Source organism: Scyliorhinus canicula, chromosome 9 (assembly GCF_902713615.1).
Source record: "Scyliorhinus canicula chromosome 9, sScyCan1.1, whole genome shotgun sequence".
Taxonomy (NCBI): domain Eukaryota; kingdom Metazoa; phylum Chordata; class Chondrichthyes; order Carcharhiniformes; family Scyliorhinidae; genus Scyliorhinus; species Scyliorhinus canicula.
This window is the reverse complement of record NC_052154.1, coordinates 78,927,370-78,948,625: the sequence shown is the minus strand read 5'-3', so window position 1 is coordinate 78,948,625 and position 21,256 is coordinate 78,927,370. Positions and strand designations below refer to the sequence as shown.

Genomic DNA, 21,256 nt, shown 5'->3' with positions numbered 1-21,256 from the left:
GGACAGAACTGAAAGGGAAAAACTGTTCCAATTGGTTAAAGGATTGAACTAGGGGGCACAGGTTTACGGTAATTAGCAAAAGATGCAATGGCAGCACGAAGAAAAACATTTTTACACAGCGATTGGTTAGAATCTGGAATGCACTACTGGAGGCAGGTTCAATCAAGGCATCATATCTGAGATGGAAAGATATGCTGGGTCATCGGGGAAAGGGGTGGGTGGCATAGCTCCCAGAGGGCCAGCACGGACACAACAGCCCGAATGGCCACCTGTGATTCAAAGATTGTTGATTATGAATGAAACTTAAGTGTTACCAACAATTTTGGCCAGTTATTATTCACCACTTTTGGAATTCAAATGCCTACTTCTGCCTCAACTTGAATCCCTTCCCCACTTCTGGTTTCCCCTCCTTTGCTCTATTTAACTTCACTTTTCACATCAGCTGCTGACCCAGAATCAGGAGCAAAGATGCCCAATGTTGTCCAGGTAAGCTGGGCACAAACCACGTGGTTTAATGTCACGTGATTAAAGTCCCAGGCGCTTCCCCCCGGCCGGGGTTGGCAACAGCGATTGAGATGCTGGGGGTGCCAACTGGCAGTGGCGCACATGCGCAGTATCCACGCTGTTATCATTAACGACGCATTATTAAATGGTGCACGAACAGGTTCTACTCAGTAATGATTAGACTCTAACGGGAGGGAAGCTTTCAAAGAAAACAAGGTGGGGGAACGCACGCAGGTGACGATAGACCTAGGCCGCCGGTCCCGGGCATGCGTCTTGCGCATTCAGCCGACCACCGGTGGAGCGCGCATGCGTGTTGGTGGCCCTGGGCGAAAAAGCGGTTGGAGCGGAGCAGGGCCCTGGCCTAGCGCCGTAACCTAGGCAACCGGCCTCACCGCCAACTCTGCTGGCCACATACCCGGCACCTGGCGCACTCCATTCCCTTCCCAACTGTGAGGATGGCGGCTTCAGCAGGACCAACGAAAATCACCTGGAAACTGCGTGAGTCCCGAGAGATAAACGGGGGAAAGGAAGTGGGGGAAACACAAATTGTGGAGGGATGGGAGGGCAAACTAGGGGAACACCACAGAGACAGTGTGGGCAAGAAACTCAAACCGCATAAACGGAAATTGGGGAAAGCGAGTGGCAGAGAAACACAAACTGGGGAGAGGGAGTGTGGCAGAGAAACACAAACTGGGGGAAGGAGAGTGGCAGAGAAACACAAACTGGGGGAGAGGGAGAGTGGCAGAGAAACACAAACTGGGGGAGAGGGAGAGTGGCGAGAAACACAAACTGGGGGAGAGGGAGAGTGGCAGAGAAACACAAACTGGGGGAGAGGGTGAATGGCAGAGAAACACAAACTGGGGGAGAGGGAGAGTGGCAGAGAAACACAAACTGGGGGAGAGGGAGAGTGGCAGAGAAACACAAACTGGGGGAGAGGGAGAGTGGCGAGAAACACAAACTGGGGGAGAGGGAGAGTGCAGAGAAACACAAACTGGGGGAGAGGGAGAGTGGCAGAGAAACACAAACTGGGGGAGAGGGTGAGTGGCAGAGAAACAAACTGGGGGAGAGGGAGTGGCAGAGAAACACAAACTGGGGGAGAGGGTGAATGGCAGAGAAACACAAACTGGGGGAGGGGGGAGAGTGGCAGAGAAACACAAACTGGGGGAGAGGGAGAGTGGCAGAGAAACAAACTGGGGGAGGGGGAGAGTGGCAGAGAAACACAAACTGGGGGAGGGGGAGAGTGGCAGAGAAACACGAACTGGGGGAGAGGGTGAGTGGCAGAGAAACACAAACTGGGGGAGAGGGAGAGTGGCGAGAAACACAAACTGGGGAGAGGGAGTGTGGCAGAGAAACACAAACTGGGGGAAGGAGAGTGGCAGAGAAACACAAACTGGGGGAAGGAGAGTGGCAGAGAAACACAAACTGGGGGATAGGGAGAGTGGCAGAGAAACACAAACTGGGGGAGAGGGACAGCGGCAGGGAAACACAAACTGGGGGAGAGGGTGAGTGGCAGAGAAAGACAAACTTGGGGAGAGGGACAGTGGCAGAGAAACACAAACTGGGGAGGAGAATGAGTGGCAGATGGGGATGAAACGGGGGAAGGAGGGAGCAGGACCGAAACGGGGGAGGGAGGAGCAAGATAGAGACATGGAATGGGAGGAGAGCAGGACAGAAACATGAAATGGGGAAACAGAAAATGGGAGGTGGTCAGAAATAGAAAACTGGGATAATGAAAAGGGCAGAAACACTAAACTGGGAGAGAAAGAGATGAAGAAGGAAATGGGGAGAAAAGGAGGGAGGGAGACAGATAGAGAGAGAATCAAACAGAAGGAGTCTGGGAGAGGACCACAAACTGGGTGAGGGAGGGGAAGTGAGTTGGAAACAAAACTGCTGGAGGGAGGGTCGCAAGAGGGATACATATAGGAGGGAGTCCAGGAAAGAAATGGGGAGAAAAACTGAGTGATGGAGAATTGAATTGTCTGTCGACGGGTATCTTTGATGATCGGGTTTTCAAAGGAGACCATGAATTGTCATTGACTTACACATTTGATTGAAAAATGTTTGAGGTATTTCAGCCTTGTCTTTTGCACTTGGGTGTTGAGCTTTGCCATTAGTGAGGAAGAGGTTGTATTTGCAGCTGTTCCCTGCTCTGTGCCACAAACATTTATGACTGGATATGATGGGACTGTTGATCTTTGATTTAATCCTGCTGTCACTATGATCTCTGCCAGTGTATCAGTCCTCACCACTTTCTATGGGTCTCCCTCCAGAATGTCCATTCACTTGTGAGCAAGACCCTTGATATTCATGAGCCTATTTTGGATGGTCGCATCAACATCATGGCCTTATTAGAAACCTGGCTGAGGGGTGATGACACGTGCCTCTTGATTTCCTGCTTTTAAAAAAATATATCTATTTTTATTGATTTCCAAAGCAGCAGGTAAACCAAGTAGAATATAGCATCGTATTGCAACTCCCCTCCAATAAACAGACAAACAAAAGCTATAGAAAAACACAGTAAAATCAACAGTCAACAGTAATTGATTCTTTAAAGGAAGAGACAAATGGGACTGCGTCTACAAAAAACAATTCTCAGTGGATCTTCTTGCATACTTAATCCTCTCCAAATATAGAAAAAACAGTAAGTTTTCCAACCGGGAAGAAGCACTGGGTGGCTTGGGCGACTTACAGGTTAATAAAACCTGCCCGTGGGCTATTAATGAAGCAAATGCAATCACGTCAGCCTCAATCTTAGTGAAACTGACCAGTGCAGATGGCTATCAAAGGTTAAGGCTGTCGGTCAATATCTAGAACTTTGGAAATAGTGTCAGAGAAGGATGACCAAAAACCTGCCAGCTTTGGGCACGACCAGAACATGTGGGTATGTTCTCCAAGGGCAAGTGAGCACCTGCTTGTGTTGGAGAAAAATGTGATAATTCTGGCCTTGGTAAAGTGAGTTCTGTGCAGAACCTTAAACTGAATTGAGCTTAACTGAGCACAGGAGGATGTGGTGTTGACCCTGAAAAGGGCCTCCTCCCCTCAGTCATACGTAAGGTCGAGCCCAAGCTCCGCTTCCCAATCAATTCTTACTTTATGGAGAGGGGTGGGTTCAGAGGATATCATGAGATCGTACAACCTTGAAATAGAACCAATGCTGGTTTGAGGCAATGACAGAATCCCTTCCAACAATGTACTTGGAAGTAGCTGAGTAACGGATGGACAGTGCAAGTGAACAAAACCACATGCTTGAACATAGCGATAAAGACTAGATTCAGGTAAATCAAATTGGGCAAAGTTCTCATCCACAAACAGGTCAGTAAAACATTTGAGTTCCTTCTTCCACCTGTTATAGGCCAGGGTTTAGAAAATACCAAAGTATATTATGGAGTTCACCTGACCTATAACTGTTTATTGATTTTTGTTACGATGAGCCCAAGAACCTGCCTTTCAGGTGTTATTCAACAGAGTTCTTCGGTGCTTTTAATCAAAAAACAAGCTTTATTCTATGAATTTAGTTAACATTTGTATAAACACACACAGTAAAAATATTTAATCAACTACAAACATCAAGACCACACTGCTACAGCAATCTATGTATAACCCTTAATGAATTTTCCCTTAAATGTTCCAATTCAATAACAAAATCCCTGTAAAACCAGAAACCCCTTTTCAAAGGTGCGGCCCAGCGCACGACACTGTATAAGACTTGTTAGTGATACTCTCTTCCCCTTCTCAAACAGCAGGTTTGAATTCCTTCCATAAAGCAATTATCTCTTAAGTTATCAAGTAGCTTGGAAACAGCTTTAAAAATAAAGATAGAAAGACATTTCTTTCAACCTGTGCAGTTTAAAACCAGTCCAAACCTCAAAGCAAAAGTAAAATTCAGAGCCCAGCTCCACCCACACTGACATTACGGAAGCCAAGTGACAAGACAAAAGCATTTCTTTTTTTTAATAAACATTTTATTGAGATATTTATGGTTTTATAACAACAACAGAAGAAACAATGTACACACAAATATAAACATAGTGCAAAAGCCGTCTCCCTCCCTTGCAGGTCCCACCTTTTCTAACAGCCTACTCTAAGCTAAACTAAACCCCTGCCTCCTCCACCCCCTTCTGTTGACGGTTAATTTTCCCCAAATAAGTCGACGAACGGCTGCCACCTCTGAACATACCCTAACATTGACCCTCTCAGGCGAACTTGATTTTCTCCAAACAGAGAAAGCTAGCCATGTCAGATAGCCAGGTCTATGACTTCAGGGGCTTTGAGTCCCTCTAAGCTAATAATATCAGTCTCTGGGCTACCAGGGAAGCAAAGGCCAGAGCATCTGCCTCTTTCTCCTCCTGGATTCCTGGGTCTTCCGACACTCCAAAAATCGCCACCTCTGGACTCTGTGCCACCCTTGTTTTTAACACCTTGGACATGACGTCCGCAAACCCCTGCCAGAATCTCCTAAGCTTCGGGCATGCCCAGAAAATATGAACTAGTTCACTGACTCTCCCACACACTTTGCGCACCTATCTTCTATCCCAAAGAACCTGCTCATCCGGGCCACTGTCATGTGGGCCCGGTGAACAACCTTATAAAACTGTATCAGGCTGAGCCTGGCACATGTTGTGGACGCGTTGACTCTACTCAACGCGTCCGCCCAGAGACCATCCTCTATCTCTCCTCCTAACTCTTCTCATTTGCATTTCAGCTCCTCAATCTGCATTTCCTCTGACCCAATGAGTTCTTTATAAATGCCCAAAACCCTTCTCTCTCCCACCCACATTCTGGAAACTGCTCTGTCCTGTATCCCCCTTGGTGGTAGGAGCGGGAAGGTTGAGACCTGCCTGCGTAGGAAGTCCTGCGCCTGTAGGTACCCATTCCCCCCCGTCAATTCAAATTTCTCCTCCAACTCCCTCAGGCTGGAAAAGCTCCCCTTTATAAATATGTCTACCATCCTCTCGATCCCTGCTCTCCGCCATCTCCGGAACCCTCCATCTAGCCTCCCGGGGGCAAGCTGGTGATTATTGCAGTTTGGAGACCGGACCGATGCTCCCTCTGCTCCTACATGTCTCCTCCATTGCCCCCAGACTCTCGGTCGCTACCACCACGGGACTGGTGGGGTACTGTGCCGGCGGGAACGGCAGAGGCGCTGTTACCAATGCCCCCAAACTAGTGCCCTTGCATGATGCTCCTCTAGTCGCTCCCACACATCCCTTCTAGTGGGTCCGAAACATATAGGAGCAGATCATCTGCCTATAGTGAAGCTCTGTGTTCCACCTCTCTTCTTCCCCCCCCCCGACAAGCCCCTTCCAGCCCTTTGAGGCTCTCAACACAATTGGCAGCGGCTCTCTGGCCAGCGCAAGCAGCAGTGGGGAGAGTGGGCATCCCTGCTTCGTCCCCCGATGCAGCCTAAAATAGTTCGATGTTAACCTGTTCATCCGTACGCTTGACACTGGAGCCTGATACAGCAGTCTGACCCAGTCGATAAAGCCCTGTCCAAATCCAAACCACCCCAGTACCTCTCTCAGATATTCCCATTCCACCTGATCAAATGCCTTCTCTGCGTCCATTGCGACCACTACCTCCACGTCCCTACCCTCTGGGGACATCATGATCACATTCAGCAACCTTCTTACGTTGGCCTACAACTGCCTCCCCTTAATGAATCCCGTCTCGTCCTCCCCATTAACATAGAACATAGAAAAATACAGCACAGAACAGGCCCTTCGGCCCACGATGTTGTGCCGAACCTTTGTCCTAGATTAATCATAGATTATCATAGAATTTACAGTGCAGTAGGAGGCCACTCGGCCCATCGAGTCTGCACCGGCTCTTGGAAAGAGCACCCTACCCGAGGTCAACACCTCCACCCTATCCCCATAACCCAGTAACCCCACCCAACACTAAGGGCAATTTTGGGCACTGGAGGCAATTTAGCATGGTCAATCCACCTAACCTGCAAATCTTTGGACTGTGGGAGGAAACCGGAGCACCCGGAGGGAACCCACGCGCACACGGGGAGGATGTGCAGACTTCGCACAGACAGTGACCCAAGCCGGGAATCGAACCTGGGACCCTGCAGCTGTGAAGCAATTGTGCTATCCACAATGCTACCATGCTGCCCTTAAGAAGAAATTAATCTACACTCCATTATTCTCCCCTAATCCATGTACCTATCCAATAGCCGCTTGAAGGTCCCTAACGTTTCCGACTCAACTACATCCACAGGCAGTGCATTCCATGCCCCCACTACTCTCTGGGTAAAGAACCTACCTCTGACATCCCCCCTATATCTACCACCGTTCACCTTAAATTTATGTCCCCTTGTAATAGTTTGTTCCACCCAGGGAAAAAGGTCTCTGACTGTCTACTCTATCTATTTCCCTGATCATCTTATAAACCTTATATCTTATTAAATCTTATAACGTCCGGAACACAATCTTCAATCCTAGAGGACAAGATTTTGGCCAACAGTTTGGCATCTACATTTAGTAGGGAGTCTGTCGGACCCGCATAGCTCCGGATCCCAGTATCCCAGAGACCTTTTTATAAAACCCCACTGGGTACCTATCCTATCCTGGGCCTTTACCCGACTGCATGGCCTTCAGCCCATCTGCTATTTCCTCCAACCCGATCGGGGCCCCCAGCCCTTCTACCAACCCCTCGTCCACCTTTGGGAACCTCAGTCCCCCTAAGAATTGCTTCATCCCCTGGCCCAGCTGGGGGGTTGGACTCATACTGACTGCTGTAAAACTCCTTAAACGCCTTATTCACCCCTGCTGAATCTCCGACCAAGTTCCCACCCCCGTCCCTTACTTTCCCAATCTCCTTGGCTGCCTCCCTCTTTCTGAGCTTCTGCACAAGCATTCTGCTGGCCTTCCATCCATATTCATAAATTGCCCCCTCACGTTCCTTAGCTGTTCCACCGCCTTTCCTGTAGTTAACAAGCCAAACTCCGCCTGTAGCCTCCGTCGTTCCCTTAGAAGCCCTGCATCTGGTGTCTCCGCATAACTCCTGTTGACCTGTAGTATTTCCCTTATCAATCGGTCTGTTTCTGCTCTGTCTACCTTCTCCCAGTGGGCCTGTATCGAGATCAGCTCCTCTCTAACCACCGCCTTCAGCACCTCCCAGACCATTGCAGTCGAGACTTCCCCAGTGTCATTAACTTCCAGGTAGTTCTGGATACATTTCCTCAGCCACCCACACACCGCCTCATCTGCTAAAAGTCCAACATCCAGTCTCCAGTGCGGGCGCTGGCTACTCTCCTTGCTCACTTGTAGGTCAACCCAGTGCAGGGCATAGTCTGAGATCGTGATCGCTGAATACCCGGTGTCCACTACCCCCCTCAGTAAAGCCCTATTCAGGATTAAAAAAAAGTCAATCCGAGAGTACACTTTATGCACATGTGAGCAGAAGGAGAACTCCTTCACTCTCAGCCGCCCAAATCTCCATGGGTCCAACCCCCACCCACCCCTCTATCTGCTCCATAAACCCCTTTAGCTCCTTTGCCATTGCTGATGAGGAGGTGACTTCTCGCAGAGGGTGGTGAATTTATGGAATTCGCTGCCCCAAAGTGCGGTAGAGTCTGAGTCATTACTTGGTTTCAAGGGCAGCACGGTGGCACAGTGGGTAGTACTGCAGTCTCATGGCGCTTAGGCCCCAGGTGCGATCCTGGCTCTGGGTCACAGTCCGTGTTGAGTTTGCACATTCTCCCTATGTTTGCATGGGTTTTACCCCACAACACAAAGATGTGGAAGATAGGTGGATTGAACACGCTAAATTGCACCTACTCTAAATTTATTTTTAAAAATTAAATGGTTTCAAGAAGAGATATATTTCTGATTTTAAAAATGGGTTAAAGGGATATGGGAAACAGGTAGGGAGGCGGATTTAAGAGCAGGAAGAAATCAGCCATGGTTTGATTGAATGGCGGAGCAGGCTTGAAGGGCTGAATTTCTTACTATTTATTATATATAAAATACATCATTAGAAGATTGCTTGTTCTAACCATGTAGTAAGAGCTCTGGTAATCTTTATTAGTGTCACAAGTAGGCTTACATTAACTCTGCAATGATGTTACTGTGAAAATCCCCTATTCGCCACGCTGCCTGTTCGGGTACACTGAGGGAGAATTCAGAATGTCTAATTCGCGTAACAAGCCGTCTTTCTGGAGTTGTGGGAGGAAACCGGAGTGCATGGAGGAAACCCGTGCAGACTCCGCACAGACAGGGACCCAAGCCGGTAATTGAACCCGTGTCCCTAACGCTGTGAAGCAACAGTGCTAACCACTGTGCTACCGTGTAAACAGACAGTTGAAAATGTCCATAATTTTGAGCATATTAAATCGCATATACAGGTATTCAAAGACATGATAACCAAAACCATGAATTTAGTAAGCTCGTCAAGAATTAGGTATGCACCGTTGAAGGGAGGAGTCTGCCTCTTCTGGTGCGTCAAAGAAGTGACCTTCTCCGTTAAATGTGATGTGGAGCCAGGAAGGGTGAAAGAGCCAGAAGCTAATTCCATTCTTGAATACCATGGCCTTGATGTTGTTGAATGCTGCACGCCTCCTTGCCAGGTCTGAAATCGTGTCTTGGTAGATTCCGAATGAATAAGTAACATCACGGTGCTCCTTTGTCCACTGATAATCAAGCTCCTTAATATTTGTAGCGATGGTCCTGGACTACAGTGGCTCATGGGAGGGTCACCAGGTTGAGGTTTTAACCAAAGGATACATTGGGTTCAATCTAGCGCCAGGGGTTTAGGTATCTTCACCCACCACCTTTTTGAATAATTCTGATATAAACTGTTGGGGCTTTCTGATATACCAACCATGCGTGTAGGGTTTGTTGTCCTGACTGGCTTTCCAGGCCATCGACCCTGTAATAACACGCTCCTTAATCGCCGCAGTCAGCCAGGATTCCAGTGTACTAATCTCGCTGTGGTCCAAAAGAGTTGCCTCGATGTAGGTAAGAGAGCTGGTATGAGAGTCGACAGCTAAACGCATGGTGTCAAAGGAGGACTAAATAGGACCCAGCGAGTTCTTCCAATTAATATTTCAGCCTCAGAGCCAAACTTTGCTGACATCTGTCGAGTTCAGACTTGCGGTTGTTAGAGGTTTGGGGCTGCTAGCTGGTATCTTAGCTATAGCAGACTCGGCAGGGATATCTTTATCATTTAATGTTTTTCGGCCTGAATGTTTTAAACTCGGGCATATTTTTTAAAACTTGTTTCTTGATTGTTTAAACTAATTTTCAGGGTAGCAAATAACAATAGAGTTTATTCGAGTCTACACCGACCCCTGAAAGAGTACCCAACCTCAGCCCACACCTCCACCCGATCCCCGTAACCTAGCAACCACACATAAATTTTGGACACTACGGGGCAATTTAGCTTGACCGATCCACCAAACCTGCACATCTTTGGACTGTGGGAAGAAACCGGAGCACCCGGAGGAAACTCGTGCAAAAACGGGGAGAATGTGTAGATCCACACAGACAATGGCCCAAGCCGGAATCGAACCCAGGTCCCTGGAGCTGTAAAGTGACAGTGCTAACCACTGTGCTACCATGCTGTCCATATACCAGCGTGTTAAGAGAGAACTTGTAAAAAGAATCCTCGGAAGAAATACATGCGCTTCCCCTGCATCGTGCAACTGGAAGTTTAGATTTCCTGCCTTTTTTTCCTACATCTTCCGCCACTTTCCCTGCCAAGACCATTGTGGTGGTAATGATATAGCGTTGATCACTGGATTGCCCTGGCTTGTCGTCTTGCACCTCTGGAAGTTTCTGCTTCTTTAAGCATTTTGCCTTGTTTCACCCCTCTCACTTCTTCAAAATCATCATTTTTCTATCACCCTTTCAAGTATACAAATATTTTTATCACCAAGATATACTCACTGCCTTTCACCCTCAATCTGTGTGCTATCATACAAATTAGGAGCAAAAGTAGGCCATTCAGCCTCTCAAACCTGCTCTGTCATTCAATGAAATTGTGCTGGTCTGACTGTGGCTTCAATGCCACTTTCCTGACTATCTCTGATACCCTTTGACTCCCTTGCTGGTCAACAATCTGTCTTCATCGAATTCACAGTGCAGAAGGAGGCCATTCAGCCTATCGAGTCTGCACCGGCTCTTGGAAAGAGCACCCTATTCAACCGCACACCACCACCCTATCCCCATAACCCAGTAACCCCACCCAACACTAAAGGCAATTTTGGGCACTGGGGGCAATTTAGCATGGCCAATCCACCAAACCTGCAAATCTTTGGACGGTGAGAGGAAACCGGAGCATCCGGAGGAAAAACACGCACACACGGGGAGAACGTGCAGACTCCACACAGACAGTGACCCAAGCCTGGAATCGAACCTGGGACCCTGGAGCTATGAAGCAATTGTGCTAACCACTATGCTACCGTGCTGCCCACTTAAAATATTTATGACTCTGTCTCCATCGCTCTCTGGGGAAGAGAGTTCTACAGACTCCAGATCCCCTCTTTTTTTTAACAAACAATTTTAAAGAGGTATGTTTTGGCATTACAAACGATAACAGTATAAAAACAGTCTACAAAGAACAATAAACATAGTGCAAACGCCGAAACCCGTCCCTCCAAGGCCCGCCTATTTAACCCCCTATTCTATGCTACCCAAGGCCCCCTCCCCTCCTCCGCTGGCTATTAATTCTCTGCAAAGAAGTCGCTGAATGGTTGCCACCTCCGGGCGAACCCTAATACTGACCCCCTCAAGGCGAACGTAATCTTCTCCAGGCCGAGAAAGCTCGCCATGTCAGTTAAACAGGCCTCCGACTTCGGGGGCTTTGAGTCCCTCCAAGCTAATAATTTCAATCTCCGGGCTACCTGGGAGGCAAAGGCCAGAACATCTGCCTCTTTCTCCTCCTGGACTCCCGGATCTTCCGACATTCCAAAAATCGCCACCTCTGGACAACGTCCGCAAACCCCTGCCAATATCCCCAAAGTTTTGGACACGCCCAGAAAATGTGAGCATGGTTCGCTGGTCCCCCCACACATGTTACACACCTGTCCTCCACCCCAAAGAATCTACTCATCCGGGCCACTGTCATATGGGCCCGGTATACCCTCTTGAATTGGATCAAGCTGAGCCTTGCGCCTGTAGCAGTCACGTTGACTCTGCTCAACACGTCTGCCCATAAGCCGTCCTCCATCTCTTCCCCCAAGCTTCTCCTCTCACTTACGCTTCAGCTCCTCAATCTGCGTCTCCTCCACTCCCATTAGTTCTTTGTAAATGACCGAGACACTCCCCTCCCCCACCCATCCCCTCGACATTACATTATCCTGGATCCCCCTTAGTGGCAGGAGTGGGAAGGATGATACCTGCCTGCGCAGAAGGTCCCGCACCTGTAAATATCTGAAGTCATTCCCTCTTGCCAACCCAAACTTCTCCTCCAGCGCCCTCAAGCTAGGGAAGCTCCCTTCCAGGAACAGGTCCCCCATCCTCTCAATTCCCACCTTTCGCCATACTCGAAACCCCCCATCCAGGCTCCCTGGGGCAAACCGGTGGTTGTCACATATTGGGGACCAAACCGATGTTCCCACTGCTCCAATGTACCTCCTCCACTGACCCCAGATCCTCAAGGCCACCACCACAGGACAGGTGGAATATCTCGCCGGTGGGAACGGCAGAGGTGCCGTTATCAACGCCCCAAGCTGGTGCCCCTATATGAAGCTGCCTCCATCCGCTCCCAAACCGACCCCGCCCCCACCACCCACTTCCTTATCATAGCAATATTGGTCGCCCAGTAGTAATTACTGAAGTTTGGCAGGGCAAGCCCCCCATCCCCCTGATTCCTCTCGAGCATCGCCTTTTTCACCTGCGGGACTTACCCACCCAGACAAAGCCCAAAATGATTTTATTAATCCTCTTAAAAAAGGACCATGGGATGGAAATTGGGAGGCATTGGAATACAAATAGAAATCTCGGTAGGACCGTCATCTTAACCGTCTGCACCCTCCCAGCCAGTGACAGCGGTAGCGCATCCCATCTCCGAAACTCGTCCCTCATCTGCTCGACCAACCGGGACAAGTTCAGCTTGTGTAACAGGTCCCAGTCGCGCGCCACTTGTATCCCTAGGTACTTAAAACTGTCCCCCACTGACCTAAACGGTAGCTCTCCCAGCTGACCCTCCTGACCACTTGCCTGGACTACAAACATCTCGCTCTTTGTCATGTTCAGTTTATATCCCGAAAACCGGCCAAATTCCCCCAAAGTTGCCATGATCTCACCCATCCCTGCCCCTGAATCTGCTACATATAAGAGCAGGTCGTCCACGTGCAGCGAGACCCTATGTTCCACCCCCCACCCCTGAACCAGCCCCTTGAAGCTCTCAGAGCAATTGCCAGCAGCTCTATAGTTAATGCAAGCAGCAGTGGGGAGAGGGGGCATCCCTGTCTTGTTCCTTGGTGCAGTCTAAAATAGTCCGAGGTCATCCTATTCGTCCTTACACTAGCCTCCGGTGCCTGGTACAACAGCCTAACCCAGTCGATAAAGCCCCTACCGAAACTAAACCGTCCCAGCACCTCCCATAAATAGTCCCATTCTACCTGGTCGAACACCTTTTCCGCATCCTTTGCCACAACTACCCCACATCCTCCCCGCTCTCCGGGGGCATCATAATCACGTTGAGCAGCCTTCTTGTATTTTCCACCAACTGTCTGCCCCTGACAAACCCGGTTTGATCCTCCGTAATCACAACCGGCACACAATCTTCAATCCTGGAGGCCAAAACTTTGGCCAACAACTTGGCATCCACATTAAGCAGGGAGATCGGCCTATACGATCCGCATAGCTCCGGGTTCTTGTCCTGCTTCAATATTAACAAAATAGTGGCCTGTGACATTTTCGGGAGCAGCACCCCTCTATCCCTCGCCTCATTGAAAACCTTGCCCACCAACGGCCCTAATATCCTCGAGAATTTCTTGTAGAATTCCACCGGATTCCCGTCCAGCCCCGGGGCCTTAACCGACTGCATTGCCTTCAAGCCCTCAGCTATTTCTTCGGCCCTGATTGGGGCTCCCAGCCCATCCACCAGCTCCCTGCCCACCCTTGGTCAGTCTGACCAAAAAGCATCTCATCCCCTTGGGCCCCGTGGGGGGTGGTCTGAGCGATAGAGTCTTCTGTAAAAGTCCCTGAATGCCCTGTTTAGCCCAGCAGAGTCCTCTACCAAATTTCCATCCCCATCGAGCACCTTTTCTATTTCCCTGGCCGCCTCCCTCTTCCTAAGCTGCTGTGCCAGCATTCTGCTGGCCTTCACCCCATGTTCATAAAACACCCCCCTCGCCTTTCTAAGCTGCTCCTCTGCCTTGCCTGTGGACAACACCCCAAACTCAGCCTGCAGCCTCCGACGTTCCCTTAAACTCCAGATCCTCTTGAGAGAAAAAAAATTCTTCTAATCTCTGTTTTAAATGGATGATCCCTTATTTTTAAACTGTTACCTCGACCTGGTCTCTCTTCCAAGAGGAAACATCTCGGTATACATTCTGTCAAGTCCCTTCAGGATCTTGTATGTTTCAATAAGATAACTTTTTTCATTCTTTTAAACTCTAATAGATACAGCCCAACCAGTTCAACCTTCTCTAATAAAATAATCCCTTCATTCCAAGGATCAGTTAAATGAACCTTCTTTGAACTGCTTTCAATGCAATTATGTCCTTTATTAAAAAAAGAAGACCAAAAGAATACACAATACTCTAGATGTCTCACCAATGCCCAGTGCAGCTGTTGCAAACATCCTGACTTTTCTCTTCCATTCCCCTTGCAATAAACGGCAGAATTCCATTTGCTTTCCTAATCATTTGCTGTAATTACATAATAACTTTTCTGATTTTATGTACCATATCCCTCTATTCCTTAAAGAGTTCTTCAAATCTCTCTCTATTTAGATGGGTGGGTCGGTTAGTTCAGTTGACTGGATGGCTGGTTTGTGATACGGAGCGATGCCCACAGCACGGGTTCAACTCCTGTATTGGCTGAGGTTATTCATGAAGGCCCCACCTTCTTGACCTTACCCCTCGCCTGACAGATTAAATCACCACCAGTCAGTTCATAAAGGGGAGAGCACCCTATGGTCCTCTGGGACAGTGGCAACATGTATTTTTTATCTATTTAGATAATGTGCTGCTTTTCTAAGCATCACCCCTTGAAATTCAATGGCATTAACATTACTGCATGCCCCACTATCAACATGGTAGGCACTGCAGCGGTTCAAGAAGCCCACTCACCACCACCTTCTCGAGCAACTGGAGATGGCCAATTAATGCTGACCCACGTGCAGTAAATGGATTTTTAAAAATCTGTGGTTGAGCATTATGATTCTTTTAATGGAAAACTGATAATTGTATATGTGAATGACCAAATTGGGGAGCCTATATCTTTTTCATTTGGCCACAAACCTTTCTCGGAATGTTGTTGTTGAATGTGCTACCTAGTTTCTCTTTTGTATCTCCCTTACAGAGGAGTTTGTTGCTCATTCTGGCAATGTAACCTGTCTGATGCTGGGGAAGAACTCTGGCAGACTATTGGCCACTGGTGGAGAGGACTGTCGAGTCAACTTGTGGTCAGTGAGCAAACCGAACTGTATTATGGTAAGTAAGTGTAAAGGTGTTACCTTTCTCTAACTGGAAGGGGGTCTGTGTTAATGATATCATGGTTGTGTTGTAATTCATCGACTGACCACTAGGAGTATCATTAGTACATATGCGAAAGTTAGAGTCAGATGTGCTCAGACTGACTGGAGAGCTGGGAGAGAGGTTGCTTGTGCATGATCATATTATTATCCACCTGTTGTTTTGTATGTATTTGACCCACAGTTAATGTGGTTTGGGATAGTTTTGTTTCCTAGAGCAGAAGAATTTTGAGCATGAACCTGCCCTCAAATCAGAATAAACATTGCACCTTGAATAATGGCAACAACTGACTCGGACTTAATAATATTTCTACGATAGAGAATCCCTGCTGATCATTGTTAACATGCATTGATGTTCAGAAAAGAGGCTATACTGTACCTCTGACTTGTGTTACTCATGTCTTTTGGCTTCTTGATAGTTCCCAAAGGCCCAAATTGAACAAGTCAATCCAGATTTCTTTACTCATTGATCATGATGTCCCTCAAAGCTTTTGTTTCAACTTTGGCTAAAATTTATTTTTTATTAATAGCTTCTTGGCTTCCAAGCAGCCTTGTTTCTGGATGCTATCAGCAGAAAACTACCTGTTTAGCAAAGTATTGCATCATTAAATTCAGGGATAGATGTCATCCTAATTTTATGTGAGAGTATGCTTAATTACCAGATTTACCAGTGGAAATTAGATTATTAGATACAGTTATGAATCTTTATAGGAGTTGTCGTGATATCATGATTGTGTTGTAATTCACGTACTGACCACTAGGAGTTTCATTAGTATATAAGCGAATGTTAGAGTCAGGTGAGCTCAGACTGACTCGAGAGCTGGGAGAGCGGTTGCTTGTGCACGATCATACTATTATTTATCTGTTGTTTTGTATATATTTGACCCACAGTTAATGGTAATAAATCATTTTATAGCTTTAGCTACAAGTATTCTTGTAATATAAATCAGGCCATCCGACAAGAACATTACAGGAGTGTTTGTGCTTCAGCAGCTCACTACATGGGATAGTTCTTTGTGAATGTGGCTGTCACACAACTGTTAAAGCAAACCATTCTCACCTATATCAATGTATCCAGGCCTATGAGCAGGTATTTACCTCCTAAAATAAGAGTTGGAAGGTTTCATGGAAAGTGATTTCGGGTGCAACCCAAGTTATCAAACTGGTGCGAAGAGCTTGATCGCCCAGTTGGAACTGGCTAATCTTGAGTTTAAATGCCCAATGCAGTTCTGATGTTGAAACCAGTACTTTTCACCCATAAACATCAAATTTTATTCCTGTTTGTGTAGTTTCCATACATGCCTTTAGCCTTGCATTAGTTACAGTATAACAAATTTAATAATGCATTGATTTAAAAAAAACTTGTTGTATAGAGTCTTACAGGCCACAGCACCCCAGTCGAGTGTATTCAGTTCAAAGATTCTGAGGAGCTGGTTGTCGCAGGCTCGCAATCTGGATCATTAAGAATATGGGATTTGGAAGCAGCCAAGAGTAAGTACCCATTATCCTTGTGTAACTGTATGCCCATTTAAACCTCGTGAATTTCAATCTCTTAAAATCTGTTTACATGCTCTCTAGTCACCAAAGGATTAATAAGATATACAGTACAGAAACAAATAATGTGACCCAACCAACCCCCATCCCAATGTTGATGCTCCTCCCATCTTTTCTCATCAAAATCTACTATCATAACCCTCTATTCTCTTCTCCGTACGTGTATATCTGGTATCCCCTTAAATGCACCTATATTATTCGCTCCAACCACTTCCTGTGGAAGTGAGTTCTGTCTTTCAAACTCTTAAAACACTAACGTAAAGTTTAAATGTTGTGACACATGTTAATTTTGTTTTATTGAAGTTCTCCGGACACTGTCAGGACACAAATCCAACATCTGCAGTTTAGACTTCCATCCTTTTGGGGAGTTTGTGGCATCAGGCTCCATGGACACCAATGTAAAGGTACAGTCCAGTCCTGCACAACATTATCTACCTACTGCAGATAAACATTTCAGATGTATATTTTAGGACCAGAAAAAGACCATTGTCCTTGCAAATTTGCCTCTTTGTCTGATATATCTGCACAACAGCCGTTTCAATATATCCATCATCTCTCTCCAGGAATCCATCTAGTTATCTTTTGTAATTATTTATATTGTTGTTTTTGATAATCATCCTGGTATTTTATTTTACTACCCCCTCTATACTTATGGCTGATGCATCAAATTCCTAGTTTCTTTGGCCACTGCCTTTAAAAGCCAGTGTCAGTGCAGCAAATACATCCTGAGGAATTAAACCATCACCTCTAACACAAAAGTATTCAGATGATTTTTATATTTCAATTTTATAAAACAAAATAGGAATATCTGTACTAACATGGCTGTATAATGTTAATTCTGATGTGTTTCTATTTCTAGTTGTGGGATATTCGAAGAAAAGGTTGTGTAATGACGTACAAGGTAAGAAAAAGAGATCTTTGGCTTTATTAATAGAATCAGTATAAAAACAAGGAAGTTTGGCTAAATCCTATATAAAAGGCTGGTTAGGTCTCAACTGGAGTATTGCGTCCAATTCTGGGCACTTCACATTTTAGGGTGTCAAAGCCTTGGAGAGGGTGTCAAAGAGATTTATTGCAACGGCCCCAGGGATGAGGGATGTAATGTGGAGAGGGAGAAGCTGGGGTTGTTCTCCTTAGAGCAAGGTTAAGGGGGAGATTGAATAGAGGCATCCAGAGTTACGGTGATGGCCATGGAGTGAGCAGTCGCAAACAGGGCAGCTCCGGCTCGAATGTGTTCATTTGAGCTCTTTTTACCCAAAACCGGGAATTTTGACAGGAAAGTGTAGCTGAAGGTGTGGAGAAGTTCATCCCGGGAGTGGCATGTCTGCTGGTTATCAGATATGGCAGAAGAAGATTAAAGACCTGGCCATAGAACTGGAAGAGACCTGAGGCGCAGCAACAATTGGAAGATGGCAGAGGGGGAAGGGTTTTCGCATGCTGGGTAAGCCCAGATGGAACCGTTGATGGCTTTCATCAGAGAGAAGTTCCACGAGCAACGAAAGGAGATGCATGAAGATTGATCGAAGGAGCGTTAGCACTCTTGAAGGGTTCAATGGAGAGGGTAGAGAAGTGCTTGGAGGTGTTGCAGATCCGGGAGATGAAGAGGGTGATGTCCGACAACAATGATCGGGTGTGGCATTGGCGGCGGAGGTGGGACTCCTGGGGGACCTTTGCAAGACATTAAGGGCAAAGGTTCTGGGTGGCATGATAGCACAGTGGTTAGCACTGTTGCTTCAAAGCGCCAGGGTCCCAGGTTCGATTCCCGGCTTGGGTCACTGTGTGGAGTCTGCACGATCTCCCTGTGTCAGCGTGGGTTTCCGCCGCGTGCTCCAGTTTCTTCCCACATGTCCCGAAAGACGTGCTATTAGGTAATTTGGACATTCTGAATTCTCCCTCTGTGTACCTGAACAGGTGCTGGAATGTGGCGACTGGGGTTTTTTTAACAGCAACTTCATTACAGTGTTAATGTAAGCCTACTTGTGACAATAAAGAATATTATTATTATTGGAGCAGGAGAATAGATCTAGAAGGCACCTGCGTATCGTTGGCCTGCCTGAAGGCACGAGTGGTACGAGATGCGTCTCGAGGATACTGGTGGGACAGGTGGCGGAGGGGATGCTGGACAATGCCCCAGAGGTGGATACAGTGCACAGGTCTCTTTAAGGCTCAAGCCAAGAACGGGTGAGCTGCTGCAGGCGTTGATTGTGAGGCACCATAGATTTGTGGAGAAGATCTTGTGGTGGGCCAGGGAGAAGCGGAACTGTGAATGGGAGGGAAACTGTGTCCAAATCTATCAGGATATTGGAGCAGGGCTGGCGAAAAGGCGTGCTGGGTTCAACAGAGCCAAAGCGGCTCTCTATTGAAGGCAGATCAAGTTTGCGGTGCTGTACCCGGCAAAATTGTTGGTCACTTTTGAAGGCCGGGAGCACTATTTTGAAACCCTAGAGGAGGCCATGGCTTTATTAGAGACCATAAACTGGGGGAGAACTGAACATTGATGGGAGATGGAGGAGTTGGGACGAACTTTTCTTTGCTTTTTGGAGGAGGAGGTGACCTGTGGCTTCGGATGAGTCATTGGGTGAGGTTGGGGGGGGTCCACAAGGAGCCGTTTGCAGTGGCGGAGGGGATTAGCTGGGGGCGGGGCAGAGATGCAATGTAGCAGTGGTGTTGGAGAAGGAGCGGGGTCATGGATGGAGAAGGGCCATCTTGGATGGGCCCGGTTTAGGGTGACGTTAAAGGGGACAGAATCGGCAGGAGAGGATGGTGGACAGTAGAGGGGAATGGAGGCACAAGCCTCCAGTAAGGTTCGTAATGTGGAATGTATGAGTGCTGAACGGGTCGGTGAAGAGGTCTTGGGTTTTTGTAAACTTGAAGAGCTTGAAGGCGAGGGTAGTGTTTCTGCAAGAGATGCAACTCCAGGTGAAGGATCAGGTTGGGTTGAGAAAGGGATGGGTGGGCCAGGTATTTCACTCGGGGTTTGATTCAAAGTCACTGGGGATGGCCATCCTGAGAAGCAAAATGACAGGATTTGTAGGTGCCAAGGAAGTGCGGGATCCAGAGGGGAGATACGTGATAGTGAGCGGGGTGTTGGAGGGGACACTGGTGGTGCTAGTGAATGTCCATGCACCGAATTGGGAAGGCATGGGGTTTGTGAGGGGGTTGCTTGGAGCAATTATTCCAGACCTGTTCATGCATCAGTTGATCATGGGAGGGGATTTTAATTGCATGCTGGAACCGAGGGTGGACAGGTCGAGCCCCAAGTCAATGGGTTGGTTGAGATTGGCAAAGGAGCTGGGAGTGTTTATGGAATGGATGGGTGTGGTGGACCCATGGAGATTTAGGAACCCGGGGGAGAGTGAGTACTCCTTCTTGCACACGTCCAAAGACTTGACTTTTTTTGTGGTGAGCCGTGAGGTGTTGCTGGGAGTGGTGTGTGCCGGAGTCATGATTTCTGACCACGCACCGCATTGGTTGGAGGTTCGACTTGGCTCGAGGCAGGAATAGAGGCTGGGATGGAGGTTAGACTCGGGGCTTTCAGCGGACAGGGGGTTCTGTGATATGGTGCAGTTGGTGATTTAAGGACTATATGGAGCTGAAGCAGAACGGGGAGGTATCGGCCACATTCTGGGAGGCATTGTAGGCGGTGGTTCGGGGAGACATTATCTCGTTCAAGGCGCATAGAGATAGGAGGAGGAGAGAGGAGTATGGGTGATTATTGGATGGGATTGACGGGCGTAGAGGGGGAGGTGCGGGGGGACATTAGTGTTTTTGGGACGAGCTACAATTCCCAAGGCTGGATGAGGAAAGGACATGGGCGCTGGAGGGTTGAGGGCCTTACGGTTGAGGGAGGTGATGGAAAGCATAAAGTGATGAAGTTGAGGAAGGCCCCGGGGCCGGATGGTTGCCCGGCGGAATTTTCTAAGGAGTTTGCAACGGAGTTGGCACCACATTTATTGGGGATGTTTAGCGAGGCTTTGGAGAAGGGGGAGCTGCTGGAGACACTGACACGGGACGATCACGCTAATTCCGAAGAAGGGCAAGGACCCGCTAGAGTGTGGGTCATATAGGCTCATATCACTGAACACAGTTGTGAAAGTGCTGGCTGAGATAGTGGTGGGGAGGATGGATGTCTGTGTTTCAGGGGTGGTTGCAGAGGACCGAACAGGTTTCGTGAAGGGTAGGCAACTTTCCAGTAATATTTTGCAGTTACTAAATATGATCATGGCCCCGTCGAAGGGACATGTACCGGAAGTGGTGGTATCTAAGGACGTGGAGAAGGCTTTTGACCGGGTGAAGTGGTTTGAGGTTCTAGGAAGGTTTGGGTTTGGGCCGAGTTTGTGGCATGGGTGCATCTCCTGTATGTGGCCCCGGTGGCGAGTGTATGGACAAATGAGATGAGTTTGCGGAGCTTCAGGTTGCACAGGGGAATGAGGCAGGGGTGTATGCTGCTGTTTGCGTTGGCGATAGAGCCCTTGGCGATGGCCTTTAGCAGGTCACCAGAGTGGCAGGGGATTATGAGGGGGAGTAGGGAACCTGTTGCTATTCG

At 47.8% G+C, this 21,256-nt stretch overlaps 1 protein-coding gene across 2 annotated transcripts in view; it reads left to right on the top strand.

Annotated features, from left to right (window-relative positions):
* Window positions 1–548: 548 nt before the first annotated feature.
* The window catches only part of katnb1 (katanin p80 (WD repeat containing) subunit B 1), a 74,862-nt gene continuing 54,154 nt past the window's right edge, over window positions 549–21,256 (top strand). Inside the window, exons 1-5 of one of the 2 annotated variants that reach the window (XM_038807014.1) lie at window positions 549–1,002; window positions 14,985–15,115; window positions 16,530–16,647; window positions 17,014–17,114; window positions 17,570–17,611. In XM_038807014.1, the coding sequence (XP_038662942.1) occupies window positions 960–1,002; window positions 14,985–15,115; window positions 16,530–16,647; window positions 17,014–17,114; window positions 17,570–17,611 (435 nt within the window). In that variant the 5' untranslated portion in view covers window positions 549–959. The remainder of the gene's footprint in view (window positions 1,003–14,984; window positions 15,116–16,529; window positions 16,648–17,013; window positions 17,115–17,569; window positions 17,612–21,256) is intronic. The other variant, XM_038807013.1, reaches the window with a different exon arrangement.